The sequence below is a fragment of the Drosophila subpulchrella genome, chromosome 3L (assembly GCF_014743375.2).
Source record: "Drosophila subpulchrella strain 33 F10 #4 breed RU33 chromosome 3L, RU_Dsub_v1.1 Primary Assembly, whole genome shotgun sequence".
NCBI lineage: Eukaryota > Metazoa > Arthropoda > Insecta > Diptera > Drosophilidae > Drosophila > Drosophila subpulchrella.
Window position 1 is genome coordinate 4978371 of NC_050612.1, and position 24890 is coordinate 5003260.

At 42.8% G+C, this 24890-nt stretch overlaps 6 protein-coding genes across 11 annotated transcripts; 4 read left to right on the forward strand and 2 right to left on the reverse strand.

Annotated features, from left to right (window-relative positions):
• The first annotated feature begins 394 nt into the window (after positions 1-394).
• LOC119553907 (probable E3 ubiquitin-protein ligase makorin-1) lies at positions 395-4581 on the forward strand. 3 transcript variants are annotated; one of them, XM_037864578.1, is made up of 4 exons: positions 395-493; positions 954-1825; positions 2198-2471; positions 2840-4042. In XM_037864578.1, the coding sequence occupies exons 2-4, from the start codon at positions 1017-1019 to the stop codon at positions 2936-2938; spliced, it is 1182 nt and encodes a 393-aa protein (XP_037720506.1). In that variant the 5' UTR covers positions 395-493; positions 954-1016; the 3' UTR covers positions 2939-4042. The 3 variants fall into 3 exon arrangements, with proteins under 3 accessions (XP_037720506.1, XP_037720507.1, XP_037720509.1); XM_037864579.1 differs by having other exon boundaries at positions 440-557; positions 2840-4581; XM_037864581.1 differs by lacking the exon at positions 395-493 and adding an exon at positions 659-850 and having other exon boundaries at positions 2840-4581.
• A 1129-nt stretch (positions 4582-5710) lies between these two features.
• LOC119553293 (tRNA (cytosine(72)-C(5))-methyltransferase NSUN6) lies at positions 5711-7352 on the forward strand. Of its 2 annotated transcripts, none has more exons than XM_037863607.1 (2): positions 5711-5962; positions 6081-7352. In XM_037863607.1, the coding sequence occupies exons 1-2, from the start codon at positions 5897-5899 to the stop codon at positions 7329-7331; spliced, it is 1317 nt and encodes a 438-aa protein (XP_037719535.1). In that variant the 5' UTR covers positions 5711-5896; the 3' UTR covers positions 7332-7352. The 2 variants fall into 2 exon arrangements, with proteins under 2 accessions (XP_037719535.1, XP_037719536.1); XM_037863608.1 differs by having other exon boundaries at positions 5946-5966.
• A 470-nt stretch (positions 7353-7822) lies between these two features.
• Positions 7823-8864, forward strand: LOC119553791 (protein ARV1). The gene is made up of 4 exons (XM_037864402.1): positions 7823-7976; positions 8034-8153; positions 8221-8359; positions 8417-8864. The coding sequence occupies exons 1-4, from the start codon at positions 7881-7883 to the stop codon at positions 8782-8784; spliced, it is 723 nt and encodes a 240-aa protein (XP_037720330.1). The 5' UTR covers positions 7823-7880; the 3' UTR covers positions 8785-8864.
• Positions 8865-9223: 359 nt separating this feature from the next.
• On the reverse strand, positions 9224-12740 carry LOC119553467 (WD repeat-containing protein 26 homolog). Its single transcript, XM_037863869.1, has 3 exons — positions 11751-12740; positions 10365-11317; positions 9224-10208 (listed from the first exon to the last, which is right to left on the reverse strand). The coding sequence occupies exons 1-3, from the start codon at positions 12210-12212 to the stop codon at positions 9728-9730; spliced, it is 1896 nt and encodes a 631-aa protein (XP_037719797.1). The 5' UTR covers positions 12213-12740; the 3' UTR covers positions 9224-9727.
• Positions 12741-15212: 2472 nt separating this feature from the next.
• LOC119555654 (cyclin-dependent kinase 12) lies at positions 15213-21484 on the reverse strand. 3 transcript variants are annotated; one of them, XM_037867234.1, is made up of 9 exons: positions 21146-21484; positions 20847-20898; positions 20005-20564; positions 19104-19948; positions 18886-19045; positions 17448-18687; positions 16999-17387; positions 16115-16588; positions 15882-16041 (listed from the first exon to the last, which is right to left on the reverse strand). In XM_037867234.1, exons 3-9 carry the CDS (start codon positions 20211-20213, stop codon positions 15882-15884), a joined length of 3477 nt encoding a protein of 1158 aa, XP_037723162.1. In that variant the 5' UTR covers positions 20214-20564; positions 20847-20898; positions 21146-21484. The 3 variants fall into 3 exon arrangements, with proteins under 3 accessions (XP_037723163.1, XP_037723162.1, XP_037723161.1); XM_037867233.1 differs by lacking the exon at positions 20847-20898; XM_037867235.1 differs by lacking the exons at positions 20847-20898; positions 21146-21484 and having other exon boundaries at positions 15213-16041; positions 20005-20213.
• On the forward strand, positions 20983-24814 carry LOC119555655 (serine/threonine-protein kinase PLK4). Its single transcript, XM_037867236.1, has 8 exons — positions 20983-21102; positions 22012-22090; positions 22150-22245; positions 22300-23080; positions 23138-23591; positions 23652-24168; positions 24228-24377; positions 24445-24814. Exons 2-8 carry the CDS (start codon positions 22055-22057, stop codon positions 24730-24732), a joined length of 2322 nt encoding a protein of 773 aa, XP_037723164.1. The 5' UTR covers positions 20983-21102; positions 22012-22054; the 3' UTR covers positions 24733-24814.
• Positions 24815-24890: the final 76 nt, after the last annotated feature.

The window sequence follows — 24890 nt, forward strand, 5'->3', positions numbered from 1 at the left end:
TACACTAGGTGACAAAATGTTCCCCATTTTAAGTGTCATTACCCGAATAAAACTTAACTTTACCTGCAGTTCTTGTTGTTGCGTCATTAGCAAGAGTAATTAAATGAATCCATAATTACATCCCCTCGCCCACTAATTAAAATAAGGCGCTGGGTGGTAATCAATTTCTTCTATTAGTAAATTGCTTCCATAAACGTTTATAGAAATGTATCCTAATCATTTGTATTAACCTATTTTAACGTTTAGTTTATTCAGGAATACAATTTTAACCGATTCTAATTTATTTGGTGTAGAATAAAACGGGTTGAATTTAGCGCTCGGTTCGATTTGTTTCCGTCCCATTCCATTGTGTTCCCTTAAAAATAAATATCAAAATATTTCTAAGTTTTAACGGTTTGTTTGCGTGCGATTTCAACTGTCGATGAGTTTGGTCACACTGCAAAAAAAATTGTGAATGTGATCCAAGGTGCATAAAACGACAAAGTAAAAAATTGTAAGTGTTCTAGGCATTAAAATAGCTTCGATTTTAGGCATTCACAGTGTCGTTGAGCCAGCAGGTAATGTAAATCAGTTTGTAATCGGTGATGGATGCGTTTGATTTGATTTCCGAGAAGACAGCTCCAGACGTACTTCTATAGGAATCCGCAAACATACACACATATGCACATACATTGCATATTTCTCTGATGCGATGCTACGCCAATAACTTGAACGCAAAACTGTTCACGCCCGTAATTCATGTGATTTCCACTATAAAACACTAAGAAATAGTATATCACTTTGATATAAGGACTGCGCAGGCTGTAATTGCTCATACCAGCGTACTTACGCAGTTGTGTTGTGTTTGTAGGTATGTGCATTCGGGGGGTAAGAATGCGAACGCTCGAGACTGGAGGACACATTTCCTTGACTAACCCCATTGGCAATCGCTAACGTTTCGCTTTTCCTTTCAGGTCATCGTCCAGACTTGTCAGTGATTCGTAAACCCAAAAGCCTTTTGCATTCGTCTAAGCAAAATGAGTGCCGTCGCCAGCAGCGATCCAGCCATCAGTGGCATGGCCCTTGGTCGGAGCCAGACCATCTGCCGCTATTACGTGCGCGGAATCTGCCGCTTCGGGGAACTCTGCCGCTTCTCCCACGACCTGACTCGCGGTCATCCGGAGTGCGAGCAGCAGGTGGCCACCGATGTGCTCCCGAAGCCCAGTACCAGCAGTAGCAGCAGCAGCCACTTCGCCAGCACCTCCAGTCAGCCGCGGAACTGGGCTAACGCGCCAGTGTTTGTGCCCAGCCAGAAGCGTACTCCTGCCCGGGAACAGATTGAGGAGGCCACTGTGGGGTCAGAGGCGCAGACGGAGGCGGATGGTGAAGCGGCCTACGCCGCCTACCAGCCCGCCATCTCCTGGGCCGAAGTGGTGGGTGGTCCTTCATCTCTGAACACCAAAGTGGACTACGCCAACATGAATCCCGCTTCGCTGGAGGAAGTCTGCCCGTACGAGAGCCCCTGCGCCTGGAGCGAACTCTGCCCTTACCGCATTCACATGGAGCTATGCGAAATGTGCGACCAGTATTGCCTACATCCAACGGATCAAGCCCAACGCAAGAATCACAATCGCGAGTGCCTGCAGCAGCACGAGCAGGCCATGGAGCTGTCCTTCGCCATCGCCAGATCCAAGGACAAGACGTGCGGCATCTGCTTCGACACGATCATGGAGAAGGCGGGCAGGGAAAAGCGTTTCGGCATCCTTCCCAACTGCAACCACATATTCTGCTTGGAGTGCATTCGCACATGGCGGCAGGCCAAACAGTTTGAGCATAAAATAACGCGGTAAGTGAGATTAACCTATTTTTTTAAATTTCTCTTTGGATTTGGAAATCCGGTACTTAATAATTTTACCATACGTGACCCAGTTGGTATATTTTTAAATTGTAAAAAATCTGGTATCTATATATATTTGTCCAGGCGGATTAGACTTACTTTTTTGTTTAATTCAAAGGACCGTCTAAAAAGGTCGCCGAATACAAAATATAGATGGTGAGGTAGCGTCATTTAAAAAAGTTTTGTCAAGTGTAAACGCTCAATGCTCGTACTCTTTCTAGCTTTTTGAACGAAGTGCATGCATTTAACTATCAGGCAAACTCCGAAAACTGCACAGGATTCGATTCGATATTCAGTTTCAACCTTTTTTATTTTATATAGAGCTTGTCCCGAATGTCGAGTGTGCTCGGACTTTGTGTGCCCCAGTGCGTTTTGGGTGGAGACCAAGGAGGAAAAGGACAAATTGCTCAATGATTACCGCGCCGCCTTGGGAGCGAAGGACTGCAAATACTTCAAAAAAGGCGAAGGCAAATGCCCCTTTGGTAACAAGTGCTTTTACAAGCATGCTCTGCCCAATGGCGACATCATCGACGTGGGATTGCCGAAGCGCACTAGAAAGTTACAGAGCCAGAATGAAATAATCGACTTACTGGATGTGAGTACAAAATTCACTAACAAACAAAACAATTTTGCTTGGTTTCCTCTCAAACCAACCACAAAAACCATTCTGGTTATTTTACCAAAATAATTTTAATAACTGAATCGGAAATATTTGGTTATGACCTATGATATTAATGAGATGTCTAGAGAAATGATCACACTCTTACATTTAACCGTTAAGGCCTAGTATTGAACCTAACAAAAAGTCGTCCAAAACCAAAAATTGTATATGAAAAAAACGTCCCAAAAATTTTTGGACGTTTTTTTTTATATGAACTTTTTGGTTTTTGAACGACTTTTTGTTAGGTTGAATACTAGGACTTAATTAGAATTTCACTTAAAATAATATTCCATATTTTTTAGATCTATCTATGGGAATATGTAGATCGGCGTGACTATCACTGGCTGGAGATATTTTCAAGTGATTTAAGCGAAAGCTCCGATTTCTCGGATGATGAATAGGTTTTTGGAGCAGAAGGAAACAAAAAAAAGGAACAACAGCCCAAAAGCATACAAATTTGGATAGACAGTCCGAGAAACAAGTAACCAATATTCAAACGATATATATAAATGATACTGAACCAAATATCGAATGCGAAATTAAACAAAAAAATGTATTTGGGTACCAAATTTAGGTTACATAATATTTATTCTCCACTTAATGCAACGAAATTTACAGCAACTTTTCCGTACTTGTATTAAATTAAATTATATTTAATACCATAAACAAGTGGTTCAACTTAAACCTAAAGGAACATTGATATATCATTAAATATGAATACACAAGTTTAGAGATAAACAAACAGTAAACAGTACATTTTGAGAATAGGTGATATAAAATGTGTAAACTATGCCTTTCAGACTGAATTGTAAAGATAAAAATACATACATTCTTTAATCGGTTTTCTACTCATTTTTTGAAGTTTAACAACTACAACTAAGTGAAACGCACATAGCAAACGACAATGGCACGTCTATCTGGATAAATGCAAGCATTCAACCTCAAATGAGTCAGTGTATCATAACCGAGCAGAAACTATTCCCTTTCGTCGATAAATGAAATTTTTGTTATTGTTATGAGCCTTTGTGTTAGAGTATTACTGTTGCATACCTATAATTCAGTATATTTGTAATCGTTGGCCACAAGCGTAATACCCAAACCACTACAAATATGATATGTATAACATCTATATTGTATATTGATTTTAAGTTTATACTTTCGAAATGTACCTCTTTAAAATGTTTTGTTTTTACTGATACGAATGTAATGTGTTGTCCATTAGCGAAACAACAATTAATAAACTAAGGGAATTAACATATAGACCCAACATGTTCAAAATCCAAAACCTAAAATCAATGTAACAATTACTTGAAAAATCTCAATAATTGCATAGGATCGGGTTCGGCGATTCGAATCCATTTGTATGTGATTCATAGTTGACAAAAAATATCTTATGAATAATTGGTAATAAGTAAATAGTTTTAAAAACATGAAAATGGTCGTTGAAATATGATATAGAATGAACAGTTCAGTTCAACAAATACATGCTACCGTAAAAGCTGAAACGCAATGCCTTTGTTCTATTCTTATTTTCTATCAATGTCATTTAACACAAGGAACACACTATGAAGGACCCTCGTAGGAAATAGTTGGTTAAAAGGTTAGCCTCATCGCATAATAATGAGGAATCGTACTTTTAGTTAAGTATAATAATTAAAATTTTCTGTGAAATTATGAGTTTTTCCAAAAAGATTTCCAAAATAGCTGAACCTATCCAGAAGTGATATATTTCTTTAATTTTTGAACTGGATTACAAATAAATTATTAAACGGAATAAACTCGTAAATCAAAATGCTTTTTTGAAGTTACTAACTAATAATTGTAAGAACATATTCGGGGACCGTTCCAAAAAATTATAAATATCTTTTAAAACGGATTTATAACACGAGCCTTGAATCGAATACTAATTGTGCCATTTCCCATTTTTAAAATTGTTCAAAACAAAAAATAACCAATCTGGCTGAAGTTGTACCTAGATTAGATTAAAAATAAAATTTGTAACATTATGTTGATAATAAAAAGCAGGAATGAAATAAATAAAAAATAAATCTAACCTAATGCGGGAGAATAGATGAAATATTGATTTCAAAATAAATCTTATTATAAAAAAAAACTAACGATTTCATGGGTCCCATCCCCAAAAGAATCACAGTTTAAATCAAAGAAGGTATACATTTGGTAACAATTGTCTGGAAATTACATTTGAACGGACGTGGAACGAATCGGTTAGTGCTTCTGATCAAGAATGTATCAAGGGTGTCAAACAAATCGAAAAGCGCTAAATCGCGCTAAGCAATTTCTGTCTGCACGTATGTCGATATCGCAAACTATTCAAACTCGGGAGTTTAGATTATTAACAAGTTGTTCCGCTGAGTTAGGGGGTTACATAGGGGCTTTCAAGATATAATACTTTTATGAAATTTTGTTAAAAATTATTTTGAGTTGTCTAGATTATACCCTCCAAGCCGAAGTTTAATCCGACAGATAGTTTAGAAAATATGACAGTTGGATGTAATGTTTTTCACCTTGTTCGGGCTGACAACGCATTTCAACCGCGTTTTTCTCGAAACCACGAGTTGAAAACTGGTGGACATGATTTCTCAAAAAGTTATTAGCCGATTTCACTAGTGTGCAGCCAAAATGCAGGATAACAAAATCTTTAGAATTCAAATCAATATGAATGGATACGCAGGACCTCGACAAAGATTAAAAATGTGAATGTTTTATTGTAAGTTCGCTGTACATGTCGTTAACCCTCAAAAAAAAAACACGGAAAAATTATAATCTCATCGGGAGATTTGTTGCTATTTTTCAATTTTTTAAAATTACTTTTGTGAAACATAGTTGTATCAATACATTTATGTGCAAAAATGTCGTTCGGAAAAAAAACGAAAAGTGCTTGATTTTTTAATAGAACCCTATGTAATGCCTTATCGCTTAAAGTTTTTTTAAGTGTTAGAATTTGTTGTATAACAACTATAAACGGAAATTTGAATGATCATTGGTGTCACTGCCCATCTAAGTCACCCTAGCGCTATCTAGAGAACTACATCCAAATTTAGAAACAACATTTAAATCGTTGCGGCCTAAAAACAAATTTTTTTTTTCGATAGTTATTTTTTTTTTTTTTTTTTGGATAATTTCAAGTTTAGGAAAAGCTCTTGGTCGTATTTCATCGTTCATTCCTAACTTGAAAGAAGTCAAAGCCCACATATTACCTACGGGCGAAATTTGAGTACGTTTACGTTTTATAACGATTAAAATGTTTCAAAATATATCGATATCAATATTTTTCACATCCCTAATGAATTTGTTTTTGAATTGGTACAAGAATTGGTAAATTCTTATCCACCGCACACATGTTTTACCCAAAAACGCCCTTTTTGGGGAATCCCCTTTTGGAGGCCGAGATCCTGAAAGTAAATGTATGTAGGTGAGCCACAACCTACCATGTGCACATACATATGTACGTGCTGCTTTCTAAGGCAGCACAGGCTTTTGAATTTGACTCACTAAACTGTTGATTCTCTTGCTTTTGCTCAGTCGGCGGCACTTGCTCCACTGCTGGAATGGTTGTGCCGGGCGCCCAAGGTCACCACTTATCGGGTGAACACCCTTCGAGTTTCCGTTGATGCCTTTAGGAAAAAGTTGGAGGAGAAACTCGTGGCTCGCTACGGTCAGGAATCCCCAAGGGTCTATGGCCTGCCGAACCTACCCGAAGTTTTGTGCATCGATCCTCTGGCCACACGGTTGACCCAGACCTCTGCCGATCCCAAGCTGAAGGAGGTAATAGTGGACACGAGTTGCGGAGCTGCGTTGCTTCGAGGTGCTCACATATATGCACCGGGCGTCCTCGCCATGGAGTCCAACGCTCAGCTGGAGGAACTTGTCAGTGTCTACGCAGATCTGACTGGAAAATGCAAGCGAGGGTCGATCACCCGGTACGACAGTTCTGTGAAGATTTTCCTAGGTACGGGCAAGGTGCTGATGCAGCGCTATCAGCTTTTCAACAACTCCGACCAACCAGCCAATGGAATCGCCGTGGAAATGCAGTCCAACATCAGCGGAGTGCCCTCGCTGGGCGATTTGAGTAACGAAGACGCACTGCTGCAGAATCTTCCCTCCATTGTGTGCGTCCGCGTCCTGGATCCGCAGCCCGGTGAACGCATCCTGGACATGTGTGCTGCCCCTGGCAACAAAACGAGCCACATAGCCGAGCTATTGGGCGACCAGGGATCCGTGGTGGCCCTGGACAACTCTGCAAGTCGCGTACGCAGCATGCTGCCGAAATTGGCTCTTTACAACAGCATTACGGCCCACGTGTTTGACTCCACGAAGACAGTGGCACCTGACCCTGCCCCCAGTGCAGAGGTCACTGGGCCTCCGTTCCCCTGCGGCAGCTTCGACCGCATCTTGTTGGACGCCCCATGCAGTGGCCTAGGCAACCGACCCCAGCTCTCCTGCAACATCAAGAAGGCGAAGGTCCTGCAGTCGTATCCCAATATCCAGCGCAGGCTTTTCGGGCAGGCAGTGCAACTCCTGCGTCCTGGCGGCACCCTCGTATATAGCACATGTACCGTCACCGAGGAGGAATGCGAGGGCCTGGTGTCCTGGGCGCTCCGGAAGTTTCCCGAGGTGCGCCTGGTAGATGCTACACCTCGCTGGGGCGGTCCAGGACTTCCGCTTCCAAATTTGGATGCAACAAAGTCACGTCTGCTTCAACGATTTGGACCCAGTGGGGAAAATACAGACACGGTGGGGTTCTTTATAGCCAAGTTTCAGAAAGAGAGCTAAATAAATTAAACTTTACTTAAATCCTTCGTTGATTGGTTGTTCGTACATATGTTCTTAAACGTCAAGTAAAGCCAATTCTGCGCTTTGAAAAGGAAAACATTCTAAAATATGCAGGTAATTAAACTTTCTATGCTTTTTTCTCCTACATCTGATTATGCGTTCTAGTAACAGATATTCATATATTAGTTTTCTAGATGAACATATATTATAATTAGTAATTACTAACATGTATATCTTAATTTTACTTTGTATCTAAGTCGCGCCACTAATCTTGGATGATACAAACAATTTTATGTTTAAGAATAATGTATCTAATAATAATTAATTGTCGAGGTATAAGATTTGGATTTGCTAAGGAGAAAAGTTGGGACATAGCAAATTATACGGTTTCAAATTTTACTCCTTGGTAGTAATTTTACAACCTTTAACGGTTATAAAGTGTATTTCCGTATTATTAGATTTTCTGGCAACGGTAATACTTAACAGCTGATGAAAACAAATGTTTTTTTATGCGGCAACAAGCAAAATAAGGATTGCATTTACTGTAACATGACAGAAAAAAAGCGTTTTGTCTGCGTTAACTGCGGGCACAGTGTCAAAGAACTATTCAAGAAATACAGCAATACTCTGAAGACCACCCAATGCGTAAGAAAGTGAAACATCGGAAAGAAGATTGGATTTAATTTCAATAACATATTGCAGGATAAATGTCAGCAAACCACTGATAAATACATAGAGTTTGAGGAGTTTATCATATTAATAGATGCACTTCTGTTGGACTCGTGCGCCTTCCGCCACATAATATACAATGGAGACTTTAAGGTGAGATTGAGATCGTTGGAAGTTAGAACGTCGTTCAAACGAAGCTCTGAAATGTATGCTATTTTAGCTGTATTGGAAGGTTTCGCTGGTGGTGCTGCTCCTGGAATCCTTTGCTCTGTGTCGCCAGAAGATCCCCGATCCTCCCAATGCCTCGTTACATGTCCATGAAAAGGGTTTCTACACATACACACTTCAAAATATGGGAGGTACTAAATCTTTGTTCTTCGATGCACAAGAGTTTTTACTGACTTTGTATTTTTTAGATTACCTCTTCATGACATTATTGCTGCTGATAATTACAGCCACTCTCAGTATCGATTGGATACAGAAAATGGGTCTTCGTAGATTCACTTTAGTTATCTTCAAGGTGGTGCTGATTTCCAACCTATCCAAGTTCTTCCTCCTACCCATTTTGGTGTGGCGTAATAACACAACCGTTTTCGGTCGAAGTTTGCACCATGTCCTGGTCATGGGCCATCACGTATGCTCCCTGGTTCTCGCCTACGAGGCTGTCGGAGCCACTAGGAAGAACCTTCGATGGTGGGCTCTAACATTGGTAGTTCTGGCTTTCGTCTTCAAGGAAACTGCTAGACAGTTTGTGTCACTTGTGGTGGAAGAGCATTTTCCTTAAACGAGAATGCTTAATCAATAATGTATATAAGGCTGAAAATAGAACGATGTTATTGCCAAATAAAGAAATAACTGCATTGACTTTGGCTGGCTGTCATATCTAACAAGATCGGGATTGCTCGGGTTAGGAAACGCATCTTAGGGTCCTATTATTATAGAAACATTAAAAATATAAAGGATGTTACATTGATATCCTTGATGATAAGTTCTAATGTTAATAGTTTCCGACAACCCGTGGTCTAACACTATCTATTAACATATGTATGCAATGTTTATTTGTTCATACTTATGTACAATTCCGTTAATCTTCCAACCCCAAGCCAGTTTTTCCCAAAAAAGATAAAAAAAAAACAAATCTACAATCAAAAGAGCATGCTTAATTTTCACTCAAATTTTATTGATTGCTTAAGACCCAGGATAATCGAAAGGAAACATCGACATTTTAAAAACATATATAGATCTATTTTTATTGTGTCTGTTGGTTATGAAATACGTCAAATCGTGTTACATACTAAATGTCGGAAACTGCATAGAACAAATCAAATGGCAATAATTAATTAATAAATTTAAAACCAAGCAGGTCGATTCCACTTTTGATGATTAAAAAGGTCGAGAAGAGTCGCTAATATAGGCCGAGGAATATTACTCCGCATTGCCATAAACATACATAAAAAAGAAATCTGAGAACAAATTGATTTCTTGTTATAGCATAGTAGATATGATGTTATGCCTCTCCTTTTGTATGAATGTACTTAAGTAATTAATGCTAATCGTAAGTCATGCTGCTCATACATATTGTTGTAATGGCAGTTTGTAGCAACGACGACACCGACGCGCAATCAGAGCGGGACGCATTCTGCATTTATATCGAAATTAGGGCGCACTATAACTAAATCAGCATCCAAAATCTACCCACGCACATCCATTTGCTACGGCTCGCGACCTTAAGTCATATTCCAGGAGGACGAAGACGAGCTAGAAGAGCAATCGTCGCTCTCAGTCGTTGCGTTACTGCCGTTGGGCTTGGGGCCCCAGATCCTTACTGTAGCGTCGTCGCTAGCGCTTGCCAGCAGGGACGGGAACACGGGGTTCCAGGACACACAGTTGACCGTCTTGGTGTGCCCGGCCAGCTTGGCCAAGGGCTCCTCACGTTTGATGTGCCAAATGTATACGACCTTGTCCTCGCTGCCGCTGGCTACGAAGCTTTCGTTGACGCCACCGAAGCAGGAGTGGATGGCGAAGTTGCTCTGTCGAATTCCCTGGAATCGTCGCACCAGGCACTTGTCCTCGATGTCCCAGAGATGAAGGCCCTGGTTGGAGACGTTTAGTAGAGCCAAGCGGTCGGCGGAGTTGATGCTGAAGGTCATAATGGGATGTGGCTCCCTCAAAATATCAAAGTCTGAACGCGGGCTATCAAAGTTGTACCTAAAAGGAGATAACAAAACTTAATGTATTCCGCACGCGATAAAATATTAAAATATTGTTTATAAGGTAATGTTGTATACCCCATGCAATATGGAAATTAGAAGTCGCTGGATTATAATCAAGTTCTACCACTAACTAATCTGCAATCCCACTTACCCTCTGATACGGTAGTGATTATCGGCCGCTAAGATCGTTTTGTTGTCCGCCCGAAAGGCTATGCTGTTGACGCGCACGCCCTCCCAGGAGTCCACAATGGTGCCGTTTAGGTCGCACAAGTAAAGCTGACCCTTCTGACCGCCGCAGACGAAGCGAGCTCCATCCCGACTGAATGCGCCGCAAGCCAGACTGTCTTCCAGCGACTGCGAGAACTTTACCACCAGCTTGCCATCGTCCACGTTCCAGATGTAGAGCTCGTGGGAGTCCTCGGTGCCGCCGACGAGGATGAGCTTGGAGTCGGGACTCCAGCTAACGAAGCTCACGCTGAGCTGGGCCTGGCCGTCGAGAACGCGCCGGTGCTTGAGGGTCAGCTTGTACGGATCAACATCCCAGATAATCACAGTGGAGTCCTTGCTACCCGTCGCCAACTTGAGGCCGTCGGGCGAGAACTTGCAGAACCAGACCTCGTCGCAGTGGTCGGTGAGGATCTGAATGGTCTGCATGGGAAAGCCGTCCGTGGTGCAGCAGTGGTCAGTGAGCAGAGAGACCGTCTCCAAGTTCGTCTCCCACGCCATGTCGTGGCAGGGGCAGTGCTGGCTCTGCAGCTCCACGGCCTGCTGCAGCAGGGTGCGCAGCCGTCGCGGGGACATCATCACCGACGGCGGCATGAAAGTCTGCAGGCGCTCCATGACCAAGGCCCGCGACAGGATGCCCTTGCCCTCCCATTTGGCGCGTTGGTAAAGGTCTTGATTGGTGGAACACATCATGTACGAGGACAGCTGGTGCACACGCGATATGTTGTGCTGCAGGGGCGTCAGCTCGCTGCGAAGGACGTGCAGGGCGTCCAGGGGATTGCCATCATCCAAATGCTCTAAATACTTTTGCTCCAGCAATATGAACTTCATTTCGGTGATCGTTGCCAATTTTCCATTATCGATTAATGGCTCTAAGTCCTGCAATGGTAGTGACATAGGAAATTAGTCGGGTTTTGAAACTTGTACAGCTGTTCTGATATATACCCAAGAATAAAGAAATTACCGAGTGGTGAAGGGCGATAAAATTGTAAACTTTTTCAAAACTTTTGCGGTCTTTTCAAGTTGATCAGATAAATACATGCCAATTCCAACTACTGAAACTCATAAACATTTAAATCTATTTTATCGGGTGGCTGTAGTTTTGAACAAAAGGTTATACATAAGTAGTTTTGCGAATTAAAAGTACACATAAAACCAATTCTAAAACAGCACATTGCAATACTTAAATTTTGATGGCGGTTTATTGCTTATACTTTGACTATGTTTAAAGGGTCAAGAAAATTAATCAAGCAGACTCTAAGACCCTCGGAGTACCGAGGAACCGAGTTTTAAAAGGAGCTGGACTAGTTACCTTGAGGTCGGAATCTGCCTTTGACCAGTCCCCCATTAGGACATGTTCCCTAAACTTTGTGGCCGAGGGGTGTTCCAAGTAGCACCCCGACTCAACCATGAGCGTCTTAACCGACTTATCGAGGCCCACGTCGTGAAGATACTGTCCGATCAGCCGGATGATCTCCTGGTTCGACTTGTCTAGCTGGACGCCGCTGTAGCTGGTGTTCTCTCGATTGTTCTCACCGTCTACAACGCGACTGCTGCTGCCATTGTTGTTGACGACGAAGCCATTGTGTTTAGAGTCGTGTCCATTGGTGGCAGCGCTGCTGCCGGAGGGATTCTCATCCCCGATACCGACGCTGTCCTCGCCACTGCCGGCACCCTCGCGAGCCACGTTCTCGGCGCTGCCGCCGGAATTGAGGGCGGAACCCTCCAGTGGCCTGGAGCAGGAACCGCTCGACGTAGATGTGGTACTCTGCATGTTTGCCTCGGACCCAAGTGTATTGCTGGTGTCCCGTGGTCTCTTGTTGCTTTCTGTCGATTTTCTCTGCACTTTGCTGGGACTTCCCGATGCTTCCGTGCTCGGCCCTGTCAAAGTGGAGGAGTTTAATTGGTGCTGTAACTGCTGGGCCGCTCGCGACGTGGATGCCGCATCTATTGACCCTGCGGAAACGGAAACGGCGGATGAGGACGTGGAGCCTGAGCCTCCTGAGCGACGACCCTTTTTGCGCGGCGGCTGGTCCTCGGATGAGGCACCAGTTGCAGCAGCCTTTTTGTTGTTTCTATCAATTTTGAGTCCTTTGCGAACGCGGCAGCAACAAGCAGGCTCTGCCAACGGCTCAGCCTCTCTCCCGGACCCGGATCCCGATCCCGAGCAAGTGCCTCCAACCTGGACCGTGCCTGATGGGCCTAGGCGGCCTGTGTCGACGATTGCACAAGGGGTGTCAGAGTGATTGTGGCTCCGTTTCTGGCAGTGATAGCACTCGCTGATAGCAGTTCGATCTACGACCTGCGGAGAAGGTATAGCGCATTATATTCCAGCTACTTTGTAAGAATGCAGTTCGTAATCTTCGTATTGATTGGAACACCAAAATAACGCATACCACTTATGGAACCCCACTGTTATTTTTAGGTTTGATCTATGTACATATGTACTTATAAAATGCAGTTTGTAATCTACCCTTTGATAACGAACCTGAAAATATTACTACCCAAAAAATTTAAATTCAACCCATTGAGTTTCCTAATCGCTCACTAAAATCAATCAATACACAATTCAAGGGTATTTGCATTCGGCTTTTTTACTTCCTACACATTACATTTGTAGGTACATATATACGTATGTACAATGTACATGCATTTTACTTACATATGTACATCCCTAGATGTTGGCTGCACAGTCGCGGACAAAAATGTTGGCACTTGTAAACTCAAAAGCAATTTGAAAAGGCTAAGATATAATTTACATTTTAATATGCCTTCAAACAACTATTAATTAACTATTCTCGCCTTGTCTTTGAATTGGGACAGCAGAATGTACACACATATTTATTAACGTGTCGCTTTTGAAGGAAAGTAAAACTAGCTGTATATTTTTCGATGGTCTGTTGACGAAAACGGGTTCACCCACACCACTAGGAAAATGCACCCCCATATCATATACCTCAAACAATGGGCTTTATTATAGAAAAGAACGCAATTGAACGCGATTTCCCTTATTTTATCCCAAATTGATTCAAAAATATGTATAATTTAGGGAGCCAAAAATAAGTAATTACAATAACAAAAAATTAGGAACAAGAATGAGTAACCCAATTTTAGAATGAGCCGAGATTTACTACGTCGTTAACGATAACAGCAAAAGTTGAAAGATAAGCGTATTTTGGGGTACTTCAGGAAAAGTAGAAGAATCTTAATTAGCCAATACTTCCGCCCCCGACTGTGGGAGCTCGTATTAATCAGCTTTGCTTTGTTTTCGGTACAAAGGAATGAGAAAATACATCTATTTACATACACGCACACATTGTTTTCCTCACTTTCTTTTCAAAATGTCTGGTCCAAGACCTGGTTACCAAGGATCGAAAAACAGTTAGTCACTCTAGTTCATTTGTGCATCCACTCAGCTGGCTAAGGTTCGCTAATACACTCCACTTTCCATTGCATTTCTCTTTTGGCCTTCCAGGTGCATCGTAATAATCGTGGAGGTATAGGTATACAAACATACAAGCTCCCACAGATGCAACCTTTCCCATTGTTTATGCTTCTAAATCAGGCCATCTTAAAGGCCAATCCCGAGTTATATTCATCCCGAGACGTTGGGCACACACCGTAAAACAAATTCTTAATTGACGGGCTTGCAATTAAAAAACAAAGGCGAACTGACACAATATACATACAAATCTGATGATGAAACGCACTTATATGCTGCACTTAGTGGGACCACTCGAAAATACCAAACCAATTCGTTATTCGCTAAAATACTAACCATTTTCATTTCGAGTGACCGTTTGCTTCGCTTGTTTAAATTTTAAATTCAATGGCAAAAACTTTATAATGTTTAAATTCCATTTTTATAATCGTACTTGCATTGCACACTCCCTTGTCCGTGATCATTTGTGATTCGGCTATTTTTAAATACTGCCCTGACCAGCTGCAACGAATAAAATTTAAATAAATTTCGAGATGAGGTATTACTTGATTTGTTTTTTTTTATAATAAACTAAAATAAAATTTGTATTTCAATTGTAGACCCCTGAAAATAATGGGAAGGGGAACACAAAATAAGTAATACGAATTTTATTTGAGTAATTATAAAAAATAATTAACTACTTGCAAAAATTGTTATTCGTCGTAAGGTAATTTTAAAAAAGGGCTAGTAAAGGTATTTTGTAAAGTCACATTTTTTACCTTCTTATAAACTTAACGTTTTAAAAATTAAAATAAGAATATATGGTTCTGTAATTAATTAGGAACTTAAAGAATGATCTAAATACACAGGTATACACCATATAAGTCTCAAGCTAAAAAGTAACCCTTTAAAAAAAAAAAAAAAGCGACAGACTCAGCTTCTTCGTTTTCTCCGATACAAAATGTAACACCAAAATTATTTTTATTTGACCATCAAAAGTTACGATAAAAAATAAAGATATAAACTCATAACGAAATCGGAAAACTATTTAAGTTACCCAGTAATTAACGATTTAGAGGGATCTATCTGGCTACCAATTGATTAAAAGTACACGCTGTATATTTCACTTTTATTTAGATAGGGTTTGATGTACCAAAAATGAATTTTGTCGATTTGATTTGCGTTTTGAGATATTACTTTTGTTCATCGTGTGTGTAACTGTAGAAATATTCAACCTATTTACAAAATTTTGGAGTGAATTGATATCAGTCTCACGCACATCATGCAAAGAAATTCTGATGCTGTGTGCGCTCAAACATCATAATTAAAATATAAACTTATGAAATGCCTGCATATGGGTAAATTAGTACATATTTACTTGATAAATTCATTTATAATTTACATTTCTTAAATACTTAACAATAAACTAAACTATTCAATACACTATCTGTAGTCTATTATTATTTAACAATTTGTTTACAATTAAAATGCTAATCTTTAACTGCTTCACAATATACGCTTAGTTCGTAGCTTTGAAACATGGTCACTTACAAATCGCCTTTGATGATACGAGTACGTTCTGAGTTACTAGTTTACACTTTTTTTAGGGGAACTATACGTTCCCGTTCTTGCACGATGACTTCCGATTGCCAATTTAAGATTCCAAAATTAAAAACACTAATAGCAGTGCAAATTAAATTGAATATATAAAACCATTTTTTTTTAAAAATGTATCTGCGAATATATATAACACTTCGTTTATACAGCGATTGATTAAATTTGCCCAACATATAAAGCAATTTGTAAATGTAGCCAAGACTTTATTGAAGCTGTCTTAAACTCGACAGCGGCTAGAGCAAGTCCAAGTCAACCTAGTCTGGCCCTGTCCAAGGATAACAAAATCCCTTTATTGGTTACGTTATTGCTAGTTACGGCTAGTTACTAGTGCCACCAGGAACACTCATCGCCATCATGCTGTCTGTAGTTTTCTTTCACATTGAGAAACGAAGCAAACAGCAAATGCTAAGCGTCTCCCACCATGGCAGCTCCATGCTGTTGGTATTTGGTCGAGGCTATTACCGTTGGAGGAAGGGATTCCTGTTGTTCCCGCAGCTGACGACGGCGCTTCTTACTCCAAAGCTCGTGGCAGTCCTGCCACGTAGGCAATTGTGGCGTTGGCATTCTTTAAAAGTACAGGGGTATAAGTTGTTTGCTTGCGATACCAGACAGAATAAGCATAGCTTTTTTATACTTACTCGTCGGGGTTGATTTTCTTCAACCACGGCGACCGGAGCGCATCTTCGGCAGTGATACGCTTGTCCGGATCCAGGTCCAGCATTTTGTCCAGCAGGTCTAATGCAGGGGCAGGCATGAACTCAAAGTCTTCCCGAAGTCGACGCCGATGCGTCTTCTTTTGCTTGAGAGTGTGGAACAGGGGCAGCTTAATTACATTCGGCCACACGGCAGGAACCGGTGATCCGCAGATCTTTGATATCGTTTCAAGCTGAGCCATCTCCGCATTGGCTTGGAACAGTGGCCGCTTCACAAAGAGTTCTCCGAGGATGCAGCCGCAGGACCACACGTCTATCGACGGACCGTACCGCTCCTCACCCAGCAACAGTTCGGGCGGTCGATACCAAAGGGTAATAACTTTATTTGTGTAGGGTCGTTCCCGATCGTCTGCATTGTACAAGCGTGCAAGTCCAAAGTCCGCCAGTTTAACTTGACCTCTGCGAAAGGCATACAAATATTTAAAAATTTGATAACAAAAAAATTATTCTTAAAAATATAAAAATATCATTTACAAGTTTTTAAGCCAATTTTCGCTTGGTGTATGTTTTGACCCTTTTCAAAGATACTTCGGTTATTTTCTAAAAATATTTTTCTTAACCAAGCAGTGGATTTTCCTAATCATTTTCTATTCCTTCTGCATTCAATTACAACACTATTAAAATTGAGAGTTAAAGCTTTAAAAGTTTCATGACTAACTTAAGCGCAGTGAGAAATATTAAGTTTCAACCAATTCTATAAAGGTCCAGTTTGATAAGCTAATGTTGATAAAAGGGCTAAATGTTGATGAAAAGGGCTTTTCTGTAATAAAACTTTTTTTGCAATACACCCAAAAGATATATCTTCCCACCTGTTGTTCATTAAAATGTTTGAACACTTGATGTCTCGATGCAGAAAATTCTTTTTGTGGCAGTAGTTGAGACCATCCAGGAGCTGCTTCATAATGCTAGCGTTATTCTCCTCATTGAAGTCGACCATGCCGGACTCGAGCAGGCCCATCAAGTCGTGATCCATGTACTCAAACACAAGGTAGAAGGATCCCTTATCCTTACGGAACTCCACGGCATCTTGCTTATCTGTCACAATTTCATGGAGGTTGACTATGTTACGATGGTTCAATTGCCTCAATATTTTGATTTCGCGCACTGCTGTGATGGGAAAGCCCTCCTTCTCGTGCTCGAGTCGGACCTTTTTCAGAGCTACCATGTCATTGGTATGATGATCCCGCGCCTTGTAGACCTGCAAGGATAAATAACAAATCATCAAGCATGTCCTAAAGTCCTGAAGTCCTCTTCTTACCTGCCCGTAAGTTCCTTCTCCTATTTGCGCAATCATTTCAAAAACATCTACACAACGCTCGCCCCAGTCGCGGACGTTGTTCCGCGAGTCCCGACGATTGAGTATCACTGGGCGCCGACGGGTGGCTCCCTGCCCACCACCGGGACCCTGCACGTTGCCACCAGATGGGGCATCAAAGTCCTCGGGACTGTCGATAACATCATCGTCGCCACTTAGCTCTTCGCTGCCGGGAATTACCGGTGGCATCGGAAGATTAAGCACGCTCTTGTTGGCGCTGACGATAGAATTTACGTTCTTTTCGTCCGACTCCTTTTTCTGCGCCGGCGAAGGAGATCTAGCACCAACCAGGTCAAGGGCATTCATCCCAGGCGGCAGCGGCAGAGCGGTCAGACTCTTCGGTTTTAAATAGTTCCTAATGGCCGAAATAGGTGGTACTAACAAAGGCTGCTTTAACGGCGTGGAACTGTCCGGAACATCGGCGTTGGGACCTGGATTCGGAGCCACAGTCTCGTTCTCCTTGTTTGGCATGGGAATGTTGTTGAGGTCCAGATCCGTTTTGCTACCCAGGACTTCAAGCCCATTGGAAGTCGCCGACGTCGCTGCGGGTGTTCCACTTCCAGGGCCAGATCGGCCATCACCCGTGTTGGGCGTGTTGCCATCCACCGAGGAACTATTGTCGTTAATGGTCAGTGCACCGTTGCTGTTGCTATTACTATTGCTGTTCTCCTCCTGTCGCTCGATGATTTCCTTTAGTGCTTTCTGCCTTTTGTGACGGTCCTTGACCAGCTCGGCAAATAGGCTTGTCTCGCTAATTTTTTTAATATACTCTTCGCGCTTATGCTTCAGATCCCTTGACGTTGGCGATCGGCTGCGCGAGGCGGAGCTTTCGCTGCTAGCCGAACTGGGCGACCGCCGACGGCTGCCTCCTCTGGTCCTCTGCCGCATCCTTGGCGAGCGACGATGGTGATGGTGATGCGAGCCGGAGGCTCCGACTGGCGACGGGGGTGAGGCCTCCAAGTAGCGCGAGCTTGTTCTCGGCGACCTCGAGTAGCGATCGCCGGAGGTACCCGTTCCGGAAGCACGCTTGGATCTTGACGTATGGGAAGTCGGCGAGCCAGCCGTCGTTCCGTACTTGTGTTTGTGACTGCTGCCATGTCGGAACGCATTCGAACCAGCTCCACTAGACGACAGGGCACCGACAGGAGATTGTCGACTGCGAGAGTGCTGCACACTAGGGCTTCTGAAAAAGAGTTTGCAAAATATTCTTGTTATTTCCGTAGCTAATACTTAAGGTAAATACAGCTCAAGCTATTACTTCACTTCTAAACATGTTTGCAAGTAAAAGACGAACATGTAATAAAGATTGAAAGCAGTGTTATAAGTTACCATTCATTACAAATGCAACCATACACTTTTATAGAGTCTGCCAGGACCTTACCTTGATGACCGCCTTGAATACCGATCCCTACTGTAGCGCTCGTACTTGCCAGAGTGATGCCTACTGTGCTCAAAGTTCCCGAGACCGACATCCCTACCGTCGCTGAACTTCCGTCGCTTGTGGGGCGGTGTACTCGGCTGATGGTTGTAGCGGTCCAGCTCTGTAACATTTCCCCCAGTTAGGTAAACAAAATGTACAGAAATGTAAGCCAAACCTACCGGGTGATAATCGTTTCACCTTCCTGGCATCGTGGCTGCTGGAACCGGCACCCGAGTAACGACTCTGATAGCCGTGATCGTGGCTGGAGCGGTGATGCGCATTCACTTCCTCCTTGTGGGGACTACTCACGTAGCGAGAGCTGCGCGCCACTGACCCACTACCACCCCCACCACCGCTGGAGGAGGTGTAGTGCGAGGGCGGAGGAGTGCGCGGAGAGTTTCCAAACCTCGGACCGTTGCCACTGGAGCGGGTGGAGGTAGGAGGGGAGCGGTGTCGGCTACTGCTCGTCTGCTTGTTCGTTACGGTAACCTGCAGGTTGCTGCCTAGGGCATTATTGGCCGTCTCCACGGACGAATCTCCGTAGTAGGTGCTATTGGCGTTGGGGCGACGCGCCGGCGGCGGTGTAGCCGGCGAACTGCTCTCCTTGAGGTTGTGTGGGGTGAAGGTGGAAGGCGCGGCACTAACCGTTCGCTCGTTGCTTTTGCTCGGAGCCGTCGGCGGGGTGTAGCGCCGGTCGAGTAAGGCATTTATGTCGTTGTCCGACATCGAATCGATGCTAGAATACGACTTGGCCCGCTTCTTCTTGCGCTTCTTGGATTTCTTCTTGGACTTATGTTTGTGCTTGTCCTTCTTCTGCTTCTTGCGCTTCTGCCGCTTCATCTCCGCCTCGAGCTCGTCGGTGTCGATAGAGTCGCTGGACATGTAGATCTCTCTGCCCCACAACTCGTCCTTCGAGGTATTGGATGCCTGCGAGGGGTCCTCCCGCGGGTTGGTGGCCTCGCTGCTCGACGTTTGCCTCGATCCGGCCGCAGCAGGATCGTTTGAGTCTTCAGCCCGTCTTTTTCTGCAATAGAGGGATGTTACGACCGCCACATTTATGGGACTGTATGCGCTGCTTACCTGTAGTTATCATAGCCCTCCTTACCGGGCTTGGCACCAAGACGACCTTTGGGGAATTGATTATCCGCAGCAGGCTTTGGTTTCTTTATGTTCCCGGCTCCCTTGCCGGCGTCCGCGTCCAAGTCGCCGGCCTCCTGGTCCGAGAAGTCCTCCGAGCTGACGTCCGAGTACTCGACAAGTGCGGTGGCCGCGGCGGAGGATGCATGCATCGTAGCGTCTCGACGGGATGAGAGCACTCGCAAGATCCGCAGACACCAGGCTCAGTTCTCTACGGTTCGTGCTAGTATTTCGTTGTTTGGATCGCTATATTTATTCGTACTGCCAGTAACACCCCGGCATCCAAGTTTTTTCTAACTGTGCGGTGAGATTTTCTCGGGAGCAGCTCCAATTTTATTTACATCGCTGCCTCTCAGCACAAACACATATTCGTGTGACGTTTTCTTTACATGATTATCGTGGCGATATGTGCTAGTTCACAGCGTAGCAGTTGCGCAGGCAATCAAAAAAGTTCGGCACTTCACGGCACTGCTCTTAAAAGTCGATTTAGTGTTGGGTTTCCACTAAAATTAACATAAAAAAAATTTATAACTTGTCATTTTAAGGTTATAATGAAGTGGCGAGTGTGACCAAGCATCGCTGTGGTTAATAACTGAAGAACGCGTGTTGGGTGCCACTGCTATTTTAGGGATGAATATCGCAGGTCACACTTGATAATTCCGCAAAAATAATACATTTTTTCTTTCCTTAACTATGATTCTAATTAAATTTATGATTTTAAATTATAATTGCACAAGTATTCTGATAATTTGAAAAAAAAAAAGCGTTTTATATTGCTAGCCTACCCACGGAAAACGAGTAGACCGAAAATGAAAGTTTGAGACCCTGCCGCGAAAACTGAAAATACAAAAGAAAATGCGATTGAAATAATTTATTCTCAGATGTTCGAAAACTTAATTTTTTAAATTATATTAAGGATTTCCGAGGGCACTTTCCAACACTGCTTTAACACTGTTGCTCGTCGGTGACGTAGTGTGCGAGTCCAAGGTTGTGTGCGTTTATATATGTATGAGACACACACCGCCGCACATACGTACAAATGTAAGTATGTGGGTCATTTTATTTTTCTTTTCTGCGGACTTACCAGTTTTTAGATGTAAATTATGCAAACACCACTCGTTAAAAACTTTAATGCCACCGCACTTGGCGGGTTGCGCGTTTCTTTGTTTTGGCTGTCGGCAAACGCACTCGCTGAAGCCCTTAAATTATTAAATAACACGGCCGTCACAGACTCGTATTCCGACGTTGTTTATGCTTGCGAATCGTATTTATTACGCGAAAACTGCATCAGTTTGTTGCAGGATTGGTACAGATATAAGATAGTTTGTTCAAATGCAGGTTACATGTCTCATTAGGCATTGTTTCGAGTAAAACCATTAGAATAATTTCGCCATGATTTTCAGCATTTGACAATGGCTGGCCATATTCTCGGCGATTAATCAACCAGGGCTGCATCACCTTTTAAGGCAGTGTGAACGCGCTGTGATCGGAAATTATTGGTTGGCAAAAACTTGTGTTTTTTTTAGTTCGTTTTAAAATTATTACGGAAAACTTAGTTGTAATGTATGTTCTGTTAATTTTGAATAAATATTTTACAAATTAAATTTAATAATTTAAATAATGTTAAAAGTTTTCCCAGTTATGGTCACACCGGGAAAATGTTTGAAAATCGGGGTTTTCTCTTATCGATAGGTTAGCTAAGGCGATATTTAATTTAGATTACAAGAACTACGCTAATATAAATAAAAATAATTTTAAAGCGTCACAGCTTTATTCAAATAAAAAGTAAATAATTAAGAAGGGTACAGTTCTAAAAATACTTATCGAAATTCAGCCCTCGTTTGTGTTGGTAAATAATCGATTGTGAACTGGTTTAAAGTTTGCCAACACTAACGGTGGCTTTCAAATTTTTTTGGCTTGTTTGTTTACATGGTTGGTTGATATTAATAGTAAATAGCAAGTGGCTCAGCAAGTCAGTGGAACAAAGCTAACTATGTTATCCAATCGGGCCTTTGGAGAAACAATTGAGGTGGGTACCCCGGAGTACAGTAACCATATAGACTGTTCAAGCGTGGCTTGCCTTTGCAGGATTATGAAGTACAGCACTTGTTGGGCAAAGGCGGTTTTGCGAGTGTCTACAAGGCGAGATGCCTGCACACTCACCAGGATGTGGCCATTAAGATGGTAAGACCTTCCTTACATTGTGAATCCCCATGTTAATCATTGGTTCGCCCCTAGATCGATAAGAAACTGATCCAAGGCACAGGACTCACCAACCGCGTTCGCCAGGAGGTGGAAATCCACTCTCGGCTGAAGCACCCCTCTGTACTTCAGCTGTACACCTTCTTCCAGGACTCAAACTATGTTTACTTGGTGCTGGAACTAGCCCACAATGGCGAGCTTCATCGCTACATGAACCATATTGCTAGACCCTTTACAGAGGCGGAAGCCGCCTCCATCCTGAAGCAGGTGGTGGAGGGACTTTTGTACCTGCACTCGCACAACATCATGCACCGCGATATCTCGCTATCCAACTTGCTGCTCAGCAAGGAAATGCACGTCAAGATCGCCGACTTCGGACTGGCCACCCAGTTGAAACGACCGGATGAGCGACATATGACCATGTGTGGGACACCCAACTATATTTCGCCCGAGGTGGTTTCACGAGTGTCGCACGGACTCCCAGCCGATGTCTGGAGCGTTGGATGCATGCTGTACACCCTGCTGGTGGGACGCCCGCCCTTCGAAACCGATGCCGTGCAGTCCACCCTTAACAAAGTGGTCATGTCCGAGTATTTAATGCCTGCTCATTTGTCATATGACGCTCAGGACTTGATAAACAAGTTGCTGAAGAAGCTTCCTCACGAACGAATCACCCTGGGCGCAGTCCTATGCCATCCGTTTATGCTGAAGAGATTGGATAATAGCTCGAATGTAGGACACTCGACGGCGGGAGCGTTGAATGTGTTCAGCCAGAGCCTGGAAAGCGGCGACAGTGGAATCATAACGTTCGCTAGCAGTAAGCATTCAGGGAATTACGGTTGGGGTGGTGTTTCACCGAGTCTTTCCATTTTAGGTGACTCCAGAAACTCGCAACGAATTCGTTCTGTGGAAAACTCGGGAGCGCATCAAGTGCTTCCCCAAATAGAGGAAGAATTCATGCAGGATCATCATCGGTTGCCTTATGAGCAGCCTGGCTTATTTCGGCAGACATCAACAGGGTTAGCAGAACAAAATTGGCCAGGAACATGCAAGATGCCGCCTTTCCGCATGGACATGGATGTGGTACCAAATTCCAGACCTGTGCCTCTTAAGGAAGAGCGCATTTCCGTGCCACCATTGAGCAGCAAAAGATTGCTACCGACGCGTTTTAAGACAAAGAATGCTATAATGAGTATTTTACGCAATGGTGAGGTGGTCCTGGAATTTATAAAATTTCGGCCAAAGCTAAATGAAGACCGCATAAGTGATATTTGCCGCATATCGGAAGACGGTCAGCGTATCATAATATATCAGCCAGATCCTGGGCGGTAAGTCAAGTGTTATGATGATAATTAAAGGCTCATTTTTAATATTTTGGGACATTTCAGTGGCTTACCAGTAAAAGAGCAACCACCAGAACTTCAAATACCCAGTGGAGATTGCGTCTATAATTACGACAATTTGCCCAGTAAACACTGGAAAAAATATGTATACGGCGCTCGGTTTGTGGGGCTGGTGAAGAGCAAGACGCCGAAAGTTACATACTTTAGCGCCCTTGGCAAATGCCAATTAATGGAAACCATGACAGACTTCGAGATTCGCTTCTATTCGGGGGCTAAGCTTTTAAAGTCGGCCTCCGAGGGTCTAAAGGTGTACGATGTGAATGGAATGCTGCTCTCAGATCATTCCTGCACGGAGCCACGATCCTTAATAAATCATGGGAACGAGTGTTTTACCCACTGTGTCAACATCAGCAATGCCTTGGAGGTTGCTCAGACGAAGGACAACACGTGTTTTCCAGTCATAATCGGACGAAGGCCAATAACAGATGTACAGCCAGCTCAGAGATTAGATGGCCTGAGGGATACCACTAACATTGCGTTTTCCACACCTAAGTCAAACCAGGTATTTATACAAATTATATGATCCCGCATATATTACATTTTCTCTTTGTAAACCTACAGGGCTCAATTAACTTTTCTGTAAGCACTATTTCGTCGACTCGAAATACCACTGACTTCGGAAACAATTGCTCCAGGTCAAACATGTTAGCCGCCCATCAAAACATTCCCATCAAACGCATCAATGTTCCTGATATTGGAATCGCTACTGAGGTTAGTTAGTGATTTCTCGTGTATTTATCTTTCAGAGCATTCAAGATATCCCCTTTCTGTTATCTAGCTCTCCCATGGAGTTGTCCAAGTGCAATTTTATGATGGATCCGTAGTCTCTGTTATACCGCATACACAAGGCGGGGGTATAACATACACACAACCCAACGGAACTTCAACCCACTTCGGCAAAGACGACGACTTGCCATTCGCGGTCAGAGATAGAATCAGTCAGATGCCAAACATTCAGCTGAAGTTAAAGACCGCTCCATTGCTGGGAGGCGGCAGGAAGATTGACTACAGTAATGTAATGACACCTAAAACGACAACGCCTTGCTACAATCGCATGCTTTTATAAATCAATCAAGAAAATCTCATTTAGTTTTAAAGTTTGATCGAATATATTTTTTATTGTAAATTAAAGGTAAATATATTTTAAAGTTTTCCCTGTGCTTATTATAATATTAGCTCGAAAAGTTTAATTCAAAAATGAAATTTGCCACAATTAAATGTAAT